Source organism: Trichophyton rubrum (assembly GCF_000151425.1).
Source record: "Trichophyton rubrum CBS 118892 genomic scaffold supercont2.8, whole genome shotgun sequence".
Classification (NCBI taxonomy): Eukaryota; Fungi; Ascomycota; class Eurotiomycetes; order Onygenales; family Arthrodermataceae; genus Trichophyton; species Trichophyton rubrum.
Window position 1 is genome coordinate 566,948 of NW_003456421.1, and position 18,388 is coordinate 585,335.

At 47.2% G+C, this 18,388-nt stretch overlaps 9 protein-coding genes across 9 annotated transcripts; 5 read left to right on the plus strand and 4 right to left on the minus strand.

The window, feature by feature from the left end:
* On the plus strand, positions 1-988 carry TERG_12443 (uncharacterized protein). Its single transcript, XM_047751399.1, has one exon. The coding sequence runs from the start codon at positions 518-520 to the stop codon at positions 905-907; it is 390 nt and encodes a 129-aa protein (XP_047607025.1). The 5' UTR covers positions 1-517; the 3' UTR covers positions 908-988.
* A 1,194-nt stretch (positions 989-2,182) lies between these two features.
* On the plus strand, positions 2,183-3,335 carry TERG_06726 (uncharacterized protein; the record flags this gene model as incomplete). Its single annotated transcript, XM_047748668.1, has 2 exons — positions 2,183-2,855; positions 2,932-3,335. The coding sequence occupies 2 exons, from the start codon at positions 2,183-2,185 to the stop codon at positions 3,333-3,335; spliced, it is 1,077 nt and encodes a 358-aa protein (XP_047604655.1).
* A 36-nt stretch (positions 3,336-3,371) lies between these two features.
* Positions 3,372-4,569, minus strand: TERG_06727 (homoserine dehydrogenase; the record flags this gene model as incomplete). The annotated part of the gene is made up of 2 exons (XM_003232688.1): positions 3,372-4,456; positions 4,536-4,569. The coding sequence occupies 2 exons, from the start codon at positions 4,567-4,569 to the stop codon at positions 3,372-3,374; spliced, it is 1,119 nt and encodes a 372-aa protein (XP_003232736.1).
* A 285-nt stretch (positions 4,570-4,854) lies between these two features.
* TERG_06728 (uncharacterized protein) lies at positions 4,855-6,012 on the plus strand (the record flags this gene model as incomplete). Its single annotated transcript, XM_003232689.1, has 1 exon — positions 4,855-6,012. One exon carries the CDS (start codon positions 4,855-4,857, stop codon positions 6,010-6,012), a length of 1,158 nt encoding a protein of 385 aa, XP_003232737.1.
* Positions 6,013-7,182: 1,170 nt separating this feature from the next.
* Positions 7,183-11,018, minus strand: TERG_06729 (uncharacterized protein; the record flags this gene model as incomplete). Its single annotated transcript, XM_003232690.2, has 2 exons — positions 7,183-10,911; positions 10,971-11,018. The coding sequence occupies 2 exons, from the start codon at positions 11,016-11,018 to the stop codon at positions 7,183-7,185; spliced, it is 3,777 nt and encodes a 1,258-aa protein (XP_003232738.2).
* Positions 11,019-11,795: 777 nt separating this feature from the next.
* Positions 11,796-12,648, plus strand: TERG_06730 (uncharacterized protein; the record flags this gene model as incomplete). The annotated part of the gene is made up of 3 exons (XM_003232691.1): positions 11,796-11,976; positions 12,042-12,216; positions 12,270-12,648. The coding sequence occupies 3 exons, from the start codon at positions 11,796-11,798 to the stop codon at positions 12,646-12,648; spliced, it is 735 nt and encodes a 244-aa protein (XP_003232739.1).
* Positions 12,649-13,315: 667 nt separating this feature from the next.
* Positions 13,316-13,903, plus strand: TERG_06731 (uncharacterized protein; the record flags this gene model as incomplete). The annotated part of the gene is made up of 1 exon (XM_003232692.2): positions 13,316-13,903. One exon carries the CDS (start codon positions 13,316-13,318, stop codon positions 13,901-13,903), a length of 588 nt encoding a protein of 195 aa, XP_003232740.2.
* Positions 13,904-14,422: 519 nt separating this feature from the next.
* TERG_06732 (uncharacterized protein) lies at positions 14,423-15,803 on the minus strand (the record flags this gene model as incomplete). The annotated part of the gene is made up of 2 exons (XM_047748669.1): positions 14,423-15,579; positions 15,662-15,803. The coding sequence occupies 2 exons, from the start codon at positions 15,801-15,803 to the stop codon at positions 14,423-14,425; spliced, it is 1,299 nt and encodes a 432-aa protein (XP_047604656.1).
* A 172-nt stretch (positions 15,804-15,975) lies between these two features.
* Positions 15,976-17,449, minus strand: TERG_06733 (histone chaperone ASF1). Its single transcript, XM_003232694.2, has 4 exons — positions 17,260-17,449; positions 17,147-17,186; positions 16,781-17,089; positions 15,976-16,704 (listed from the first exon to the last, which is right to left on the minus strand). Exons 1-4 carry the CDS (start codon positions 17,366-17,368, stop codon positions 16,326-16,328), a joined length of 837 nt encoding a protein of 278 aa, XP_003232742.1. The 5' UTR covers positions 17,369-17,449; the 3' UTR covers positions 15,976-16,325.
* Between the last annotated feature and the right edge of the window lie 939 nt (positions 17,450-18,388).

The following is an 18,388-nucleotide window of genomic DNA, read 5'->3' on the forward strand; positions in this document are numbered from 1 at the left end:
GGCCTGGCCTGCCTGCGTCTTACCTGACGCTTACCTGACGCTTACCAGACTGTGACGCTTTCCTTTACGCTCTTTTTACGCTGCGACGGCTGGGTATGGTACGGTACGGTCAGGTAAGGAGAAGGCTCGGAGGCAGGAAGCGAGGCAGGGAGGATGGGAGGTTACGGTACGGTCAGGTCAGGTAAGATACGGCAGCTTCACATGCACCTTGGCGGGCAGCGGCGCGCAGAGCCAGCGTAAGGGGCTGTTTGTTACCGCAGGGTACAGCTGGGTTACGGCGAGTCACAGCCTGCGCCGCCTGGGGGGCGACAGGACGAGGCTTGTAAGGAAAGAGAGGGAAAACAGAAAACGGCGTACTACGGCGTTACTTCCCATACAGTACGGGGACCAGGTACCTCTTGCGGAGTTCCTCTTGGGTGGTACATCCCGCTTCGCTGAGACAGTGCGTACCAAAGATACAGGCTCTTACCGAGGATAGCAGGTTACAGGATACAGATAGTACGGGAGAGTTGATGTGATGGATCAGGATCAGCTGTCTTCTCGCGCTGCTTCGTACACTCTCGACCTCGCCCATCACCATCACATCACGCAGCCATGTCCGGCCTGGGTTGGCCTGCCTCGTTTCGAAACGCCGGCCCAGCCCCGATCGCCCGCAGTAGTCAGGTCAGGCAGGCCGGGGGTCGGGGGGGTCCCTCTGGCCGCTGCCTCCTGTAACTCGTCCACCGCACTCGCACACACCACGCACACCACACACGAACACACCATAACACACCATACATACCCATACACACCTACTCTTACACCAAATAGTACGACTCTAACCTGCTGGGCCTTGCTTCCCCTTCTTAGACTTGCCTTACCTAGCGTCCTGGTACTCCATTATTACATCCAATACCGCGCTAAATAACAGAGTCGATCCCGAGGTATGGAGCAGGAAGGGTACCACCACAGGCCCTTGACCACGTAAGTCAAAAGAACGCAGGCCAGCGATAAATAAATTACCGCTTCTCCCTTCCGTTACAGGTTCCAAAATGTAAGAGTCACGTGTGATAGCTGTTGACTGCTTATGTTATCAGTGAAAGGGAAGGACTCGAAGCATGGTTATAGATATTATTATTATTATTTTTATTTTAAATTGGATAAGTGAAAAGAGATGGATAGCTACGTATGTAGCCTCGCTTGAGTATCACGGCGATAAGCACGGCTGGCCAACGGTGTGTTCCTGAGACCGGCTACTTTTGACATCAAACTATGTCACGGTTGCCACAGGATGTATACATACTTGCACGTAGTAATCTTGGTTAGATGAAAAATTACCAACTCGATGGAGATAATGAGCTCTGTTTAGCTACATACACACTACTTGTGTTCTTTACTTACGAATGGATGGATTAGTAAAACGTGCTGTGTTATTGCCGGGCTAGATGTAATAGTGTGTTGGCTAGCTGGATGATTCATTATGACGCAAACCCTTTGGGAGATATCCTCGGCATATCAACAAACAAAAGCTGATAGAGACAGCTCCATAACTAGCTGGCCAAATTATTAGTTATCATGTTGTCTGCCGATGGAGATAGCTATGTAGTGACCTTCTCAGTCGCAGTCGTTATCGCGTTTGCTGTCGCCTCGCTCAGTTGGTTATGCAGCACGACAGCCGACCAGATACCCACTGTCAACTCATACCCTTGGGACTGGGGTCAGAAGAAAGCTCACCAACAATACCTCTTGAACTCTAGAAGCTTGATCAAGGAGGGCATAAGAAGAGTACACTAGCCTTCTATCTGCTTCTAGAAGAACCCCTGGGCTGATTGAGAGTAGTTCAATGGGCCGTTTAGGATTATCACCGCCCTCGGGTCCAGAGTGATACTTCCGCCAACTTACACGGAATGGCTAAAGGGCTGTCTGGACCTGGACCATCAGGCCCTTGTTCATAATGTAAAACTCCATTCTTCCAAGACAGCTAGAAAATAAGAATTGACGCTGACATGGTCCATCAAGGAATACTTTGGAGGATACCCGGGCATGGAAGGGATTGGGATGGTCACCGATCCTAGACGCATCGTCATCGACGTCACCAAAAAGAAACTGAACCAGAGTAGCCGTAAGTGGAAGTATCTCTTCTTTCCCATGATCTGTGATATTGGACTCAGTTGTCTTAATAAGCGAGATAGAATGCAAGTTGATGCAGGAGCATGTCAACGAGGCATTAGAAGATTTTTGGGGCAATAGTGAAGGTAAAAACCATGTCTTACATATGCGAATAAAAAAAAACCCATCAACTTACCATTCTCTAGATTGGCACTCCGTTGACTGGGGCCGGAATGCAGTCAGGTTCATCGCTCGAATGTCCTCCGCCGTCTTTTCGGGATCAGACCTCTCTCGAGACCCGGAATGGCAGAACCTCATTATAACATACACTATCAACACCTTTATGAGCGTCAGAGCACTCCGCTCGTATCCTTCATTCCTCCACCCCTTAGCCCGCTGGCTTCTCCCTGAGTGCAGGAAATGTCAAGCACAAGTCCGCCAGGCACGGAAGTTGCTGCATCCAATCATCCAGAGCCGTACAGGGTCCGATGATACCTTCCAATGGCTTACGGATGTTGCTGCAGGTAGACCGTTTGATCAAGCTGCGGCACAATTGGCGTTTGCAGTTAGCGCTTTACATACCACGACTGAGCTGCTTAAACAGACCTTACTGGACATATGCATGCATCCGGATCTTGTACAGCCTATTCGGGATGAAGTGAAGAAGGCGGTGAGCCAGCATGGATGGACGACTGCTGGGTTGTTCAACATGCAGATCCTTGATAGTGTTATTAAGGAGAGTCAGCGTTTGAAGCCTGGTCTGCTAGGTAAGGAATTTTTTTTTCTTTCTTTGTTAGGGACTGCCTTGTTCGAGGAGTATGATTCTAATGATTTACGATGCAGTCAACCTTGAACGTAAAGCTCTTCGGGAAGTTGTTCTCCCCAACGGCATGAAGTTACCCAAGGGCACCAACGTTGCTGTCGATTCTTCCATGATGTGGGATCCGGAAATCTATCCGAACCCAACTGCCTACGATGGATATCGATTCGTTAGGTTACGTCAAGCTGGACATGGTACTGCAGCCTTGGTATCCACCAGTCACGACCACATCGCATTTGGCATTGGGAAGCCGATTTGCCCTGGAAGATTCTTCGCTGCAAACGAGCTGAAAGTGGCATTGGCAAACATCTTACTAAACTACGATGTTGAAATAGCCGGAGAACGCAAGCCAAAAATTGTCGAAATAGGGTTTGAAATGTTATGTGATCCGGAGGCAAAGTTGATGGTCAAAAGGAGACACCCATAACTCTAAAATGCCCGGCTTGTTATGTACAGACATCAATTATCTCAGCCTCTCTAGTACCTTTATCAAATCAGACATGACTCCCATAGCAGTAACAGCTCCGCCAGCACCGCCACCCTGGACAATTAGAGGAAGTTCTCCGTATCGCTCAGTGTAGAAACTGATAATGTTGTCACTGCCCTTGAGCCCTGCCATGGCACTATCCTTGTCAAAGCTTTGCAAGCCCACTTTGACAACCTTCTGAGGAACATCAATGCTACCCACATATCGCAGTACCTTGCCGGATGCTTCCGCCTTTTTCTGAAGATCCTCCATCTTCCCATCAAAGTCAGGCAGGAGACGCATAAACTCCTCAGTCCCTTTGGGCCCAGCTTCTAGTTTTGCAAGCTCACCTGGAATCAAGCTCTCAATGGGAAACGAGTCTGGGCTCTCAACTTCCAACCCAGCAATTCGAGCCAAGATGGTCAATTTACGCGCAACATCCATGCCGTTCAAGTCGTCTCGGGGGTCAGGCTCGGTATACCCCAGCTCCTTGGCCTTGCTGACAACCTCACTCCATTTCTTCTTCTCACCTGCAGCTGAAGGGGAAGGGGAAGAAAACTGGTTAAACAGGAAGGACAGGGTTCCTGAAAAGACACCTTCAATTCGAGTCACTTTGTCACCAGTGTTGACTAGATCACGCAGGGTCGAAAGAACAGGCAGTCCGGCGCCCACGGTACTTTCATGGTAAACCAATGCATTGTTGGCAGTAGCAGTGGAGAATATATCCTTCCATAGCTTCAGGGAGGAGGAGAACGCCTTCTTGTTTGGCGTGACGATGCTGATACCTTTGCTTGTGAAAATAGGGTACGAATTGGCAATTGTAGGGTCAGAGGTGTTGTCAACTAGGATGGCTCGTCCTGGCACCCCTGAGAGGTAGGTAGCTATCTGCTCTGGAGACCAGGCTTCAGACTTGGTAAATGAGCCGGAGGAGAAAGCCGACTGCCAGTCTGCCGGGGGGATGGCTTGGTATGAGGGAGCCGGGGAAGTGAGTGTCTGTGAGGACCGGGCAATGAGGACCAGGGATGGGGCATTTGGTAACTTAGATAGTTGTGAGAGAAAGTGGCTCCCAACGCCACCAACTCCTACATTCATACAGTTGTCAGTAAAGCTCGATTGAGCTGTATATTAAAAGATATTTAGATGTTTCTAAGGACAACTTACCGACGACACCGATGTAGATTGCTTTGGCCGACATAATTGGTCTCAAAGGAGAGTTCTGCTTGCCTGTTAATATGGTAGATCAGCTATGGAAGAAATGACTGTTTCGTTGTTGTTTCCAGCTGCCAGTTTTCCCCTCGGAGGGGCTGGTGCTCCGATCGTCGGTGATGTGATCAAGATAAGATAAAAAGTCTTGGAAATGCTTAGCTAATAAACTCTATTCGAGCTTCAGGCTTTTGGTCTTCAATCTTCAGCTCCCTTTGTTGCAGCTATATCTGTCTAGTGTGGTTATATATGCGTCTCGCCTGTATAGGACGTTACCATGTCTTCTTCTCAGTCATTATACGGCATACGTCGACAGAAATCGGAAGCGTCCAAGAAAGACCTCGTATCCTCTTCCACGCTTGCCTTCACCACCCACCTTTCCACTCTAATAGCGAAGGAATCCAAAGCTTCTAGCCCTGGTGCCGAGAGCGCATCAGGATCGACCATTTCTCGTGGCCGAGCGAGGAAGTCCCAAAGGCCTGATATCTTCTCCGTACACAATAAAGGCGCAAAGAAACGAGCAGCAGCAGATCTATCCAGCGATAATGCGGCACTTCAGATCCACAAACGAGGCGCAGATATCGGCGAAGTTGACGATGCGGTTCTTAATCGGTCCAAGAGGAAAATGCTAGAGAAGACAAAATTATATGACGAGCTACAGAAGGGAGAATACCTTGCTGAGGGAGATAGTGATAGCGACGAGGCTGGGCAACCTGACGACCGGTTCTCATCTATACGGCGAGCGGATAAAAACAGCCTCGTTAACTTTGATAAGAAATGGGCAGAAAGCAGAGCATCGAAAATAGATACCAAGGATGAGAGTGATGACGAAACTACGTTCGTTGAATATGAAGACGAATTTGGCCGGACAAGAACAGGTACAAAGGCAGAGGCGGCGGAAGCTCAACGGAACCGACAGCTCCAACAGGAACGATCTAATATGGATGACGGAGGGGTTAAACGGAACATGAAACCAAGCCGTGTCCCAGTGGCTGCTCGTCCATCTCGGCCTTCCAATGTCATATATGGTTCGGCTATACAAGCAGCTGCATTCAACCCGGATGAAAATATAACTGCCCAAATGTCAAATCTTGCAAAGAAACGAGATAAAAGCCTGACACCGCCGCCCGAAACCCACTATAATGCTGAAGGAGAGGTTAGAACCCGTGGAACCGGATTTTATGCGTTTTCGAATGACGAAGAAATACGTAAGAAGGAAATGGAAGAGCTTATGGCTTCCAGAAGCGAGACGACAATTGAAAGGAATCAAGCAGCTATGAAAAAAGAAGCGAGGGAGAAAGCAAAGCAAGAGAGAAGAAAGAAGATTGAAGAGTTGAGAGGTAAAAAGAGGGCGGATAAGTTTCTGGGCAGCCTGGACACTCTTCTGCCCTCCGGAGCTTCTTCTGAGGAGGCTAGTGGGAAAGCAGCGGATTAGAGGAACGCCTTGGAAGTGGTTTTATTTTTATTTATGATACCCAGAAATGCGCCTGTTTACATAGTTGACGAGTTATGCCTGCATTGATATATTTTTGGTAATTTGATAATTCAGAGCATAGAGCACAAAGTACCGGCTACCCCTGTAACTTATGGCTTATTGCGATAGAGCTTCAAGGTATGTATGGTTTGTATATTAAATAAGTTTACCTCCCTAGATGCCCCATTTCAACAACACTCGTTATAAAAGACGGAAGAACAGCCTAGGCGTGAATGCTTTTGCTGTGGCTGGACTGGCTTTCTTGTCGGATACCACAACACAAGGGCCAGAACCTTGGGACGCTCGAAAGTGCAAACAAAAATTTCGAAGTATTTCAAAAACGCCCTCTGGATGCCACTCCGAATAGATAAGAGCAAATCCAAAGCATACAGATCTGCCTGGCTGCCATGGAGCTACCCGTGGAGAGATAGTCCAAGTGGGTAGATACTGTGATCAAACGCAGAGACAGTATTTTCTAGATACTAATTATCACCTAAGATACTCGAATTAAGATAAGGGACAAGAAAAAATCAAATATAGGGAAAACAGCCAGTAAGAAGTACAGTAAATCAACATATTCTTTCAACACTCCAAAATGGTACGATAGATGCAACAGTAAATATGAAGGGCGTGGGTATCATCGTAAAGAGGTCCAAACACCAGGTGGATGTGAGATGCACAAGACAGATGTAAGCAAAATGGGGTAAAATGCCTATTGGTACATGCACGATGCATGGGTAGTCAGGATTAAAATGAAATCAAGGTGTTATAAGTTTCAGGTCTGGGAAAACGGTCAGCCGGTGACATTATTCAAGGAACAGGACAGCACCAACGCCACATTGAGAATGTTGGAGTGCACTGATGTAATCCCTAAGAGAAAGCATCTGATCGGTAATCCAGAGAGAATAGTCTCTCCCATGGTCGTTTCGAAGACGAGGACCTCGATGGCGACGAACTGGCGCCGGAAATGAAACTAGGCTTAGATCTGACTGTGGCTGAAGGCGAACCAACTGCTTGGCTTGGGCTATGACCATCATTGACCTATGTTCCGCAAAGAAAGAATAATAATCAGTTTCCTGACGAAACGAACCCCCTTCCTCATGTAGAAGAAGAGGTTATTCTTATCTGTCTTCATTTATTTGAGGGATCGGATAGCAGATCTCTGCGAACCTCGTCAAATATCTGTGCCTCCTCTCTACGGCTCCCCGCACCTTGATCACCATCCGATGCCAGTACAGTTTCGCTTGTTGTTGCTGGCTGAAGCGTAGGTATAGCTGCCCCATTTCTTGATGCCGAACTATTTCGTCTGCTATCCAAGCTCTTTGACAACGTTTTAGTAGCTCCCCCACCAAAAGTTGTTCGTTTTAATCGGATACTTCCCTTTGCATCCACATGTGCAGAAGCAACCGTACTCTTCCCAAGGCCAGGAGTGCTAGGAGCCCGTGGTTTTTCTTCTGATGCATCTAGTAGGTACCATCTCAGGCCATCCGAAAGCTCGAAAGGATTGTCATCTTCAATGGATGCACCATCATTTCCTCCTGTTGAAAGACGGTCTTGGTTTGTCCCGTTCATGGATTTCGAAAGGTCAACTACCCTCTCCTGGACCTTCGTGATACGAGCCAGGAGCCAATCCCGGGTATGGAGCTTATGAGTGTCTTGCTCCCGAAGGAAGTAGTGCGGTGCTCCCACGTTGAAAGCAGCCCATGACCGAATTTCTTGGTTGCGAGTGGGAAGGAAGAGCGCGAGATCCCCCTCTTTGAAAGATCGGTAAGCAATCTTGTCATGGGCTTCACTCTGAGCACGGTGGTATTTGTCTCGATATCCTCGGGCTTCCTTTTGCCATTTCCGGGCTAAAATTTCAATATCTTTGACCCTTTTTATCACTGCATCGCCGCAGGCGGATATATCCATCCGGTCGATGGCTGTCATAAACGAAGAAAATTGAGATGATTCATCATTTTCATTCCCCGCTTTGGCCCAGTGAACATGTTCTGGTGCTGCGATCGTGCCTACCAACGTTGAAGATGACATGTTCTCCCCCGCAGAAAGGCCATTCATTACCCTGGATGTTCGCTGAATTGCCATGGAACCGTTTTGGGAGACAATTGTAAACCCGAGTTCTTCCAAGATACGAGACAGCTGTTCCACAAACGCATGGACTTTTACTGACATATCACCAGCACGGGCACCTCTGGCATCAAACCATGAGCTGGAAGTTTTGCCATCGATGTGAACATTTTCAGCTCTCTGTTTCCATTCTGAAAGTTCCGCAGAGACTGACGTCTTGTCTTCTTCCATGCGCTTTATCTGCTCATTTAGGTCGAGGACGCGTTTTTCTGCTTCCATAGCGCGCCTATATGACGCCTGCGTTTTGTCCTTCTCAGAATCAATCTCTGTTTTTAACGATTCTATTTCATTTTGCCCCGTCTTTAGCCTCTCGTTTACCCCTTCAAGCTCAGCTCTGGCACCTTTAAGCCTGTTCTCAAGGTCAGATGCATTTGCTTTCTCCGAATCAAGAATTTCTCTAGTAGTCTTCGCGTCTTGTTCTGATTGAGCAATCTTTTGTTTCATTTCGTCATTTTCCTCTCCCAGTCGTGCTAAGGCCTCATCAGAGCTCTTTGAATGAATAGCTAGACCTTCTACAACAACACATAGGGCATCAACGAGTTCTTTGATATTATTCGGCGGCGTAGAGTTGGAAACATTATGATATGCAGCTTGCAAGCCTTGTACCAGGTCTTTTTGTTCCTTGTGGATTGATTGAACCTGTTCTTGGAGCTCCTTATTTTGATCGGTCAATTCGGAAAGTCGAACTTGCGTAGTGGCATCTTCCTTGTCTTTCCCTCTGACTATCTCAAGTTCCCTGTAAAGTAACTCAATCTTTTCATCAAGCTCGTGTCTTTCATGGTCATGAGAGTCTAGGACCCTATCTAGTTCGTCTTCGAGCTCCTCAATCCTAGACTTGAATTTGGAGCTTTCTGACTCCAAGAACCTCCGCTCTTCTTCGAATTCGCGTTGCTTAGCTTCAAGATTTCTCATTAGATCCTTCTTGGTAAGCTCGGCTTCTTCGATTTTGTCGACATTAGATTGGCGTTCAAGGCTGGTTTCTCGTTGCATTTTAGTGATTGCATCGCGTTCAACTGCGAGTTCAGCTTCTAGTGCAACGATGCGCTGTATCAGCGCCTTGTCATCTTGAGGTTGATTTGACGACATTCGTCTAGAGGACATGGATGATCTTCTAGATGCATTTTCGAGACGAGCATTCTCTAGCCGTGGGGAGGCTGGAGACGTAGGTATATCAGGCCCAAATTGCCCACTAACAGGACGAGAGATATGACTTTGACGATGAAGAAGATCCTCTAACCTCCGGACTCGACTTTCCGAGCCTTTCAGTCTCTCCTCAACCTTGGACTTTTCCTCTTGAAGACTGCGAACAACGTCATTGTCACGTAAAAGGAACGAGCTACGGCCCATTTCAAATAGGCTTCCCTGCTTGAAGGCTTTAGTCCTTCGTCTTTGTTGTCTGCTAGGGGTATCCAGTTCTTTAAAAAGTTGCGTCAGTTCCTGAACAGCATCCTCCATGTCGGCTTTTTTCCCAACTAGATCAATATACTCCTCAATTTCTGCCCGAGAGACCTCTGGCCAGCCACTGTCCTTTGCAGCTTGCATGTTAACTTCTACAGAGGGAGCATTATCGTCTGGCAAGTTAAGGAATTCACCCATGCGCTTGGCCCATTTTCTCCGTCTGCGTTGCTCTTCATCACGAAAAATAGCTAATTCCTCTGCAATATCTCTTGAGTCGGTTTTTATCTTGTCAGCCCATTCATGGCGGCGAGCAGATTCGATCAGAATGGAACCGTAGATAGACGGCAGATGGTAAACAAGGCACAACACGTCGAAAGAATCAGTTTCAACATTTAATTCTGCTATATCAGCCTGTACCTTCGCTAACCGCAATTCTATGGATGATATCTTTTGCATTTGTGCGGACGAATCCTTCATTGCTGTGCTGAGGCCCTGGGCGGCAGCATTCAGCATATTCCGCAAGTTGAGGTTCAAGTCCATCATCTTCGGGAGGACCTTTTTGGTGTGTACTAGTGCTACTTTCGAAATGCTTGATATCGACCCTGGGTCATTTTGTAGTGGTAATACAGATGTGTAATCTGCAGCAATCTTCTTAGCATGCTTTTCAATTTCTCCCAGGAGAGCTTGTTCTGCGGTATTAGCGGAAGTATTAGATATGGCATTGCCTAATGATTCCGCTTGGGAGGAAATATCCCGGACTTCTTTCTCCAGATCACCAACACGTCGAGCAAAGCGTTGAGACTGTGAAGTGACGTCAGACACCGCATTCTGCAATTCTTCCCCTTCGATATAGTCCTGCAGCGTTCCTGTACGATATTCCTTTGACTTCTTCGGTGCTGCCCGTCGCAGAAATGTAAAATCGCTTTTAGCAGGTATTTCTCCAAGGGTACTGTAGGCTCGCTGCCAGTCTTTGAGTGCAGACCGTTGGTCTCTCATGAGATCATTGGCCCAATTGTGAGTATCTTGAAACTTGTGCTCCAAATTTCCAACATGTGATTTCAGGTTCTCCAGGGCCACAGAAACACCACGCTGGATGACTTCTGTCCGTATATTGTAGTCGTCAACCGACTTGGCCATAGTGCTGCAATGCGCCGCAAGATTGAGCGCCCATGACCGACGGGCCATGAAAAGATCCTTCCATGATTGAAGGTTGTTTCGATCTGCTAGAACATCGGGAGGATCTTGAGATGTGAATAACGGTGGTGACAGTTGTTCGGATGTGCTACTGCTTGCTTGGTCGCTCACGTTCTGCCTATCGTATACAAAGATCTCGTTCTATTTCCGTTAGCAGGGACTCTTTTTAAACACGCAACATCGGAGAAAAGAGGACCTACCTCTGTAGCTAGGCTCTGTGTCTTGACACTCTTCCCCTTTGCAGTCATCAGTATCTGCCTCTGTACGGGAATCTGCGTATATCGAGATATCCATGAGCGCAGTGCATCTGGCCTAGGTGCCTGACGGTTAGCCAACGTTTATACCGGATAGCAAGGAGGTACACCCACGAAGCAAAAGAGACTGGGTCGGCCAGCATCTGCTCACCGCTGTGAGCTATGTATATGTGTAACGACATTGCCAGGTACAATGTCTGCGCAAGGCTGGAGGTCTTCCTTGGATCCAGAGGGCTCGTGGAGTGGATTAATAGAAGCTCGCATCATCAAGGCACGCGGCACCGACAACACACTCGATGCCTTGTGATTTCTCCTGTGCGCAGCGGGTACCGTGTGCCTGCAGAGAAGCTCTAGTACCGATCCGCTGGCTGTTCGGCACTGCAAGGCGTTTGTTGACTGGCGCTCGCATGCAACTACTTCAGGTGCCTGGGGAGCTGAATCACGATCGCCCCGGGTTCTAGCGCAAGTCAGTTGACCCACTGAAACAACCACAAGGCCGGTCAGGTCTATTTAAACCCACCGCAAGCTTTCACGCGATCTTACACAGACAGAAAGGAGTCTTCAAAAAGCTGAATTACGACGAGCAGGAGGAATAAGTTGAAGTCGATGACGTTGAATTTGAGCCGCTGAAGCTCTCGTCGCCTTCTTTCCACGTGATGAGGCGGTGGTTCAAGTTTATAAAGGGAGAACAAACAAACATTGTCGGGATCAATCAAAAGCTCAGCTCCATTATTTATTATTTGGATAAGATGAAACGGAGGTGAGGAGTCCATGGCTCAGAGCAACAGAGATGGGATGGAGAGCTTGGAGGCGTCTACAAGGGCTCTTCTGGATATCGCGACTCAAGATGAAACAGCAGAGAGCTTCTCGTTCTCACAGAAAGAAACCGAGATTTTAGAGCTCTACGACCGTGTCTTTGAACTGAAACTGGAAGAAGCACTGTTGAATCATGGTGCGTTTGTGTTAACGACCAGCTTTATCCATTTGAGCGTGAGTGCTAACAGGTTAACCGTGCAGAACTCCCTGAAGACACACAAGTAGAAGATATAGACGTGAAACTAGCAGAGGCAGAGCGCGAATTGCTCGAGGTTAGGGCAAGGGTCTCGGTTCAGAGAAAGGTCGTCGAAAGCGTTCTCATGACTGAGCCTAGCCTGCAGGCAGTTCACTCAGCGCCTTCATCACCGCTTGACAGGTATGGCTTCTCCTTTTATCTGGTAGTTTCCTTTGGCTTACGGATTCTACTAGGGCCCTTCTTCGGCTTATCAACAAGCGAGATATTTTATCACTCGCCTATGAGAATATGCTGACCACATATACTACCTGTATTCGAAAGCTATCCAGTACTGAAGTCTCCAATATCCAAAATATCAAACAGAATCAGGAGCTGGTCCAGTCCCTGCTTAAGCTGACTAACAGTGAGAAGTCAGCGGATGAGGAGATACCAGACCTTGAGCTGAAGGAGGAACTAAACAGCTTGAAATCTGAGAACAAACAGAAAAAGGCCCAGTGGACGCGCATAAAGCGCATAGTGAGTGCTTCTGTCGCTGCTAGCGGAGTCGACTGGGCCAGCGATGAGAAGCTTGAAAGACTTGTCCTTGATGATGATGAATTTGATGACATCTGATCTTGCGGACAACTGTCGTTTCAGATGATTCTATCTAATTTCTGTGGGACTTGACTGGATGAGAATTAGTCTTTCACCATACCTTGGATCGAAGCTAGGGCATGCACTTCTTGAACACGCTACAAAGAGGCAAGACTATAGGATATTTGTCCATGGCCTGCTCAAAGGCTAGCCTAGTATTCCTCCGAGTCGTTAGGTACGCCGCCCATCTCTTCTATGAGAACCCTGCACTCAAAATGCTGTAAGGGTACCTACAAGTCCACCATGGGAGCCCCCAAGGTTCGTCAAGCTGATGACTGGGCCCCGAGGGCAGTTGCAGCTACCAAGCACTGGACTACTACTATAGCTCCACGGGCCTATCTTCTATCCACGAAGCCTCAATAAACCTATGTATTTAATAGATATCAAATCAATAATACATATCAATAATATCGCTCCTGCATGTCGTCATATTACATACCTTAAATTACTAAGCATAAAGTCACGTGGAATGGTTATCTTATCGCTCTGATGCGAACGCGAAATATCGATAATAGGAAAAGCGCGTCGAAACGTCGAAAATTGCCGACATCGAGACTACATCAGCAGCAGTAACCATCTAATATCGTTTCTTTCAGCGATACACCTAAGGATACCTTAAAAATACTGATCAACGAGATTTTCATTTATGCCCGGTTATGATTGCGAGCTTTACTTAAGCTACAACATGTTCGCCTTCCCACAACCCGCCATCCCCCAGCCACTTCCACGTCCTTTCGGTCAATTCGGCACGACACTTGCATACTCTATGTCGGATCAAGATACCCCCTTATCGGCAGAAAATAGTGGTCATTCAGGTACAAATCAGCTTGACTCAACACCATTCACATTCTCCCTATCATCTCCGCCGCACTCGGGCTCCACGCGGCCAATATCCAGTTCGCGTTTTGCACAACGATATGCGTCATCTATAGCCCGGCCTGCTGCACGCGTAGCAGAGCGGCAATCTAGAGAATCCCGACGGGATAGCTTCCTGAACAAAGTTAAACGCAGTCGTCAGTCGGATCAGTTCGAGGTTCGGAGTGACCAGATTCAGAGAAGTGATTTCTTGGAGCAGAGGAAGCGGTTTGAAGAGGAGATGGCGAGGTCAGGACCTCAACTCGATAATATAGAAGAGGACGAAGGTGATGACTATGTAGACCTTTACCCACAAGAGGAAGATAAAGGTGAGAGGATGGTGTTAATTTTTTATGACTCTCATCCGACACAAGGTTAATTTCTATGTATAGATGTCGACGAATCTCTTCTAGAAGATTTTATTGCTCAGGAGGAGAATGAATACATGACATTAGTTGAAGATATGCCGGACAGCCGTGCTGCTGAAGAGCCGCTTAATAGCGACATACTCTACGGTGACATGGAAGAAGACGGACTTTTAGTTGATCTCATTGATCAAATCGAGTCTCAGTCTCACCAACAGATGGATTTGTCAGGTACTTGAAGCAATTTTTGATATCCCAGAAATTTTCCTTTGTTCGGTTTGGATTTGCAGCGTTGCGTAATGGTGGTGGGTTATTATTGATCAACTCAAGTTACCGACGGGAAGCTTCCTGTTGTCAAGATATGTCGGATGTGGCCATAACCGTGGTTATATTTGTATATGAACCTTCCACGTTCAAGATGCAAGAAGGTTCCTTCTTTTGGCGAAGGCGACATATCAAGATTTAGCTTTGCAACATTCACATGTATCAAAGCTACTACCTGAAAACGCGTGTCTACACAGACAGCTAACATCTCATTCCCTCTCCTGCCCTGTTGGAAATAAACCGCGAAGGTGGCTAGTGAGAGGGTTTAACTTTATGTACAATACACTGACGTTTTTGGATATATGAAGGGAAATGGGCAGTATTGGTTTATTAATATTATTGTTGCGCGCACCCTTCTTGACCAAGTGCCTGGAGTTTGGATTCATCCATAAATGGGGCAGATATGAGATCATCTGGAGGACTTCCAGCGGCTTGCATCTAATGAATGAGTTAGAGCGAAATACAGTCACAGCAGAAAGACTCTTACGTACCTTTTGCATCTTCTCCCAAATGTAAGCTCTGTCCTCGGGTTTATCATCTGAAAAGTTCTTCTCTTCGAACTTTCGAACAATATCAGATACCAAGGAGGCCTGCAATTCGTATCTCTCTCGATCTTCCTTTCCTATCTTTTCCTTGTTCTCTCTCAACCAAGGACCGAACTTGTCATCAAGTTCCTTCAAAGGTTCATATAACATCTCCTTATTCGACAATTGCTCCATAATCCCCATGAAAAGCTTATCGAGATTCCCATCTTCTCCTTCGCCAGTACCAGCAAGGCCGCTGCTCTCCATTGCCTTGAGAATTTGCATCAATACGTCTTCATTCCCGCTTTCATTGACTTCTGCGGTGGCTTTGTCACCTGACTCTTGCATTCGTTCCATCGTCTTCTGAATCGTTTCCTGGAAGTTATCTTCCCCTTTTTTTGTCGAGGGCGATGGCTGCTTCGCTGTGCCTGATGCTTTATCTGTAGTCGTTGACCCGTCCATTCCAGGGACGCCTTCTCCGCCTGTCATTAACTCCTCGCCCATCATAAGTTTCATCACATCTGCCACCGTAAATCCTTTCTTCTCTAGTTCTTCTGTCAGCGCATTCCAGTCTTCGTTTCCGGAAAATTGCGGCATGCCCGGTATGTCGTTCGTTCTCTCCTTCGAGGAGTCTCCCTCTTTTGTCTGCTGCCCGCTCGCATCTGCGGGGAGAGCGCCCATCAATTCAGCCATCCCAGCCTCTAGTTGTTTTAATAGGGCATCCTGGTCGGCAGCTGATAGGTCCGTATTCGATTTCTCTTGATTTTCCTGAGACTCTGGTATTATCTTGTCTTGCGCAGCTTGCGAGGTCGTCTTTGTCGCAGAGAAGTCATCCAAAACATCTACTAAGTAGTCAGCATTCCCAAAGATTCTAGTATACATTTATACACAAAGCTAACTCAACGCATGGATTGGCATTTTTACCATCAAGCTCCTCCCAGTCTGATTCCTCTTCCTCCGCTTGTGTAGGCAGCTCGTTCTTCACTTCCTCGGGTTTTGATGGCTGGGCTTCAGCGACTGGTTTGGCTTCTTTCTCAGCAGGCGCAGGCGAGTTTGTGTCGGCCATGTTCTATGAAAGTTCTCCAGGGTAAATATAGGACAGATATCGTCAAATAAAAGTATCCCCGCGGCTCCAGTTAGTTGTTGTATTGTTCCTGGCCGTAAAAAATATGCAGGCCAACTGCTGTAAATACGATTAAAATAAGTTGTTGGCAGGGATGTACTTCTCTTTCAAGTGGCGGCCCCTCCTTCGTGCCTCGGCTCGAATCACTAGCCTTCAACCCCTGGCACAACAGAAGGTAATTATCGAACTACAGCGTGTGTTACAATAATAGAGGCGACCGCTGGATTGGTGTTTGTTTCATTCATTGCTAACTAACGCCGTAGGAATATCCACTTTGAGATCTAAGGAAATGATCCGGAGAGATTTATGGTGGCCTGATATAAGGTCCATATATAGTAGATAACTATATATTGCAAAAGACGCCTGTCAAATCATTAAAGATGCATGCATTCGTAACCAACAGGATGGTTCGCGTGTCATATTTTGTATTGTCGTCGGAGCCAACATAGACAAATCTATGTTCGGTTAGTGGACCATGACTTCGGACTGTTGCTGCGCTTCAGCGGTCTTGGGGTCAGACTGATTGTTGTCAGCTGGGTCTCCATCGCCCATTTCGACGTCTTCGTCACCGTCGCCCTCATCCTCACTCTCGCTACTCTCTTCTTCCAAATCTTCACTTCCGGCATCATCATCGTCTTCATCTGCATTGCCCTCGTCGGCAGCGGGACCCTCAATTTCCATACCATCATTGTTCGCTTCTTCTCTATCCAACTCTTCCAGCTCCTTCTCAAGTGCGGCCTGAAGTTCAACCTCCTCAGCGCCATAAGCTGTGCCGTCATCATCAAGTGCATCTACATCTGGCTGGTCTGGGGGATACTCTGCAGGCGCAGAATCCTCGGAATCCCTAGATTCAAACGGCGCACATCAGTATCTAACCATTAAAACATACGAAAACGGACAAAAGTTCAGCACAAGCTTACCATTTGATTGCAAACCGTGTGACTCGAGGCTTCTTCGCTAGTACATTGCGTACAACTCTCTCGATAATCGGTTTGGTCGGCGGCTCTGCATTTAATTCTTCCGAGTCGTATTCATTGTTGACGTAGTATCCAACCCGAACGAACTCTCTACCATCGTAGCTGCATGTAAGAAGGATGACCGTGACTCCCAGAATCTCTGATGTAGGTATTCTCTTTAAATCTGGAGGGTCGGCCTCAAATATAAACTTGTTGACACCAACTGGGATTGGGCCGACTAATAGCGAATCAAGTTCTTGGTCATACTCAGACCTAATCAGTCAGACATGCGTGCTCTCCCACGATCGCCGTTTTCAATGTCAGACTTACGAAGTCGCAGAACCGACATAAGTCAGTTTCCACTCCAGATCTAGCAATGAACCGATTAGAACAAAATTCAAACAAATCGAAGTATTTTTCTCCCGAGGCTTTAACTATCGCACCTTTTTGTAGTTGTTCCAGACACTCGAATGTGATCTCGAACTCGTAAGGGGCAGTAAAGGGGGCCGGGTTGTTAACCACCCGTACACCAAGCAGCGAAACCACCGACATCTCTGAAATATTTGCAATCTCAAGTCAAGTCAAAAGAGTCAAACCGTTCTTTCACGCTGGCTCGACAAGAGAAGCTGGCTGCGGTCTCCCCGGGGCAAATTATCTCGTCGCGCTGCGCTGTGGCGGGGGAAATCGTTCGTTATGCGTGAGGAAAGCGGGTTTTCTTTTCTTTCGTCTTTCTCGATGCGACGCGGAAAACCAATTTAACAAAACTAAAAGTCGCGTCTTGCTTAGTAAGATAAATTATATAACGATTATATAAGATTGTTATCACGTGATAAAGTTAAGTTGAGTGGCGCATTGAAGCAAGCGAAAGGTGATGCAGCGGTTGCAGCAGTTTATGCTGTTTTCTTTATGAAAGCTATAGGAGAATCCGGGCAGGAGATCTGAATTGAAAGGATTAATTCCTTTGCGTCTTCGTTTCGCGCTCACTGCCCTTTGTCTCAGTTGTCATTTATACTTCTCCACGCCTTGGTTTGTCCTATCCGCCACGTGACGCGGCCAAACAACCTCTTGAGCTTTTTTCCTGACAACACCTAGTTGCAAGCTTGCTCGAAGTTTTCACCGAACAACCACACCAGCCTCTTACAGACAGCAGGTAGCCCTTCCTCTTCCGCTTTGGTTTTCGTCCATTTGCGCCGTTAGCTGGAAGGGGAAGACTTCTTCTTTTTCCCTAAAGGTCGGTAACGAGCGCTTGCGATTTAATATCACTTTTCGACTCGAGCTAATTAAACCATTTCTTACTCCTCCAGACAGAGCACAGGAAGCAAAAAAGAAGAAGAAGAAGGACACTCGAATACCCGTCTGCCATCTAATAGAGAGCAAACATGGCGGAGGAGGGAGCTGAACAAGGATACTTGCAGTCACAAAATTTGAATACAGATGCTGATGCCGCAGCTGGCTCAGACTCGGACGACTATGATCCTTCTGAAACAATTCAAGAGCAGTTTCCTGCAAATATAGCAGCTTCAAATTATAATACGATTCCTCATATGTCTCCCTTTTGCCAGCTCTTCCACC

Coding starts and splice junctions, on each gene's coding strand:
- TERG_12443 (XM_047751399.1), top strand. CDS start 518: ATGGATCAGGATCAGCTGTCTTCTCGCGCTGCTTCGTACACTCTCGAC.
- TERG_06733 (XM_003232694.2), bottom strand. CDS start 17,368: ATGTCGGTGGTTTCGCTGCTTGGTGTACGGGTGGTTAACAACCCGGCC. Junction 17,187..17,259: donor TCTGGAACAACTACAAAAAG/GTGCGATAGTTA, acceptor GTTCATTGCTAG/ATCTGGAGTGGAAACTGACT. Junction 17,090..17,146: donor TATGTCGGTTCTGCGACTTC/GTAAGTCTGACA, acceptor CTGACTGATTAG/GTCTGAGTATGACCAAGAAC.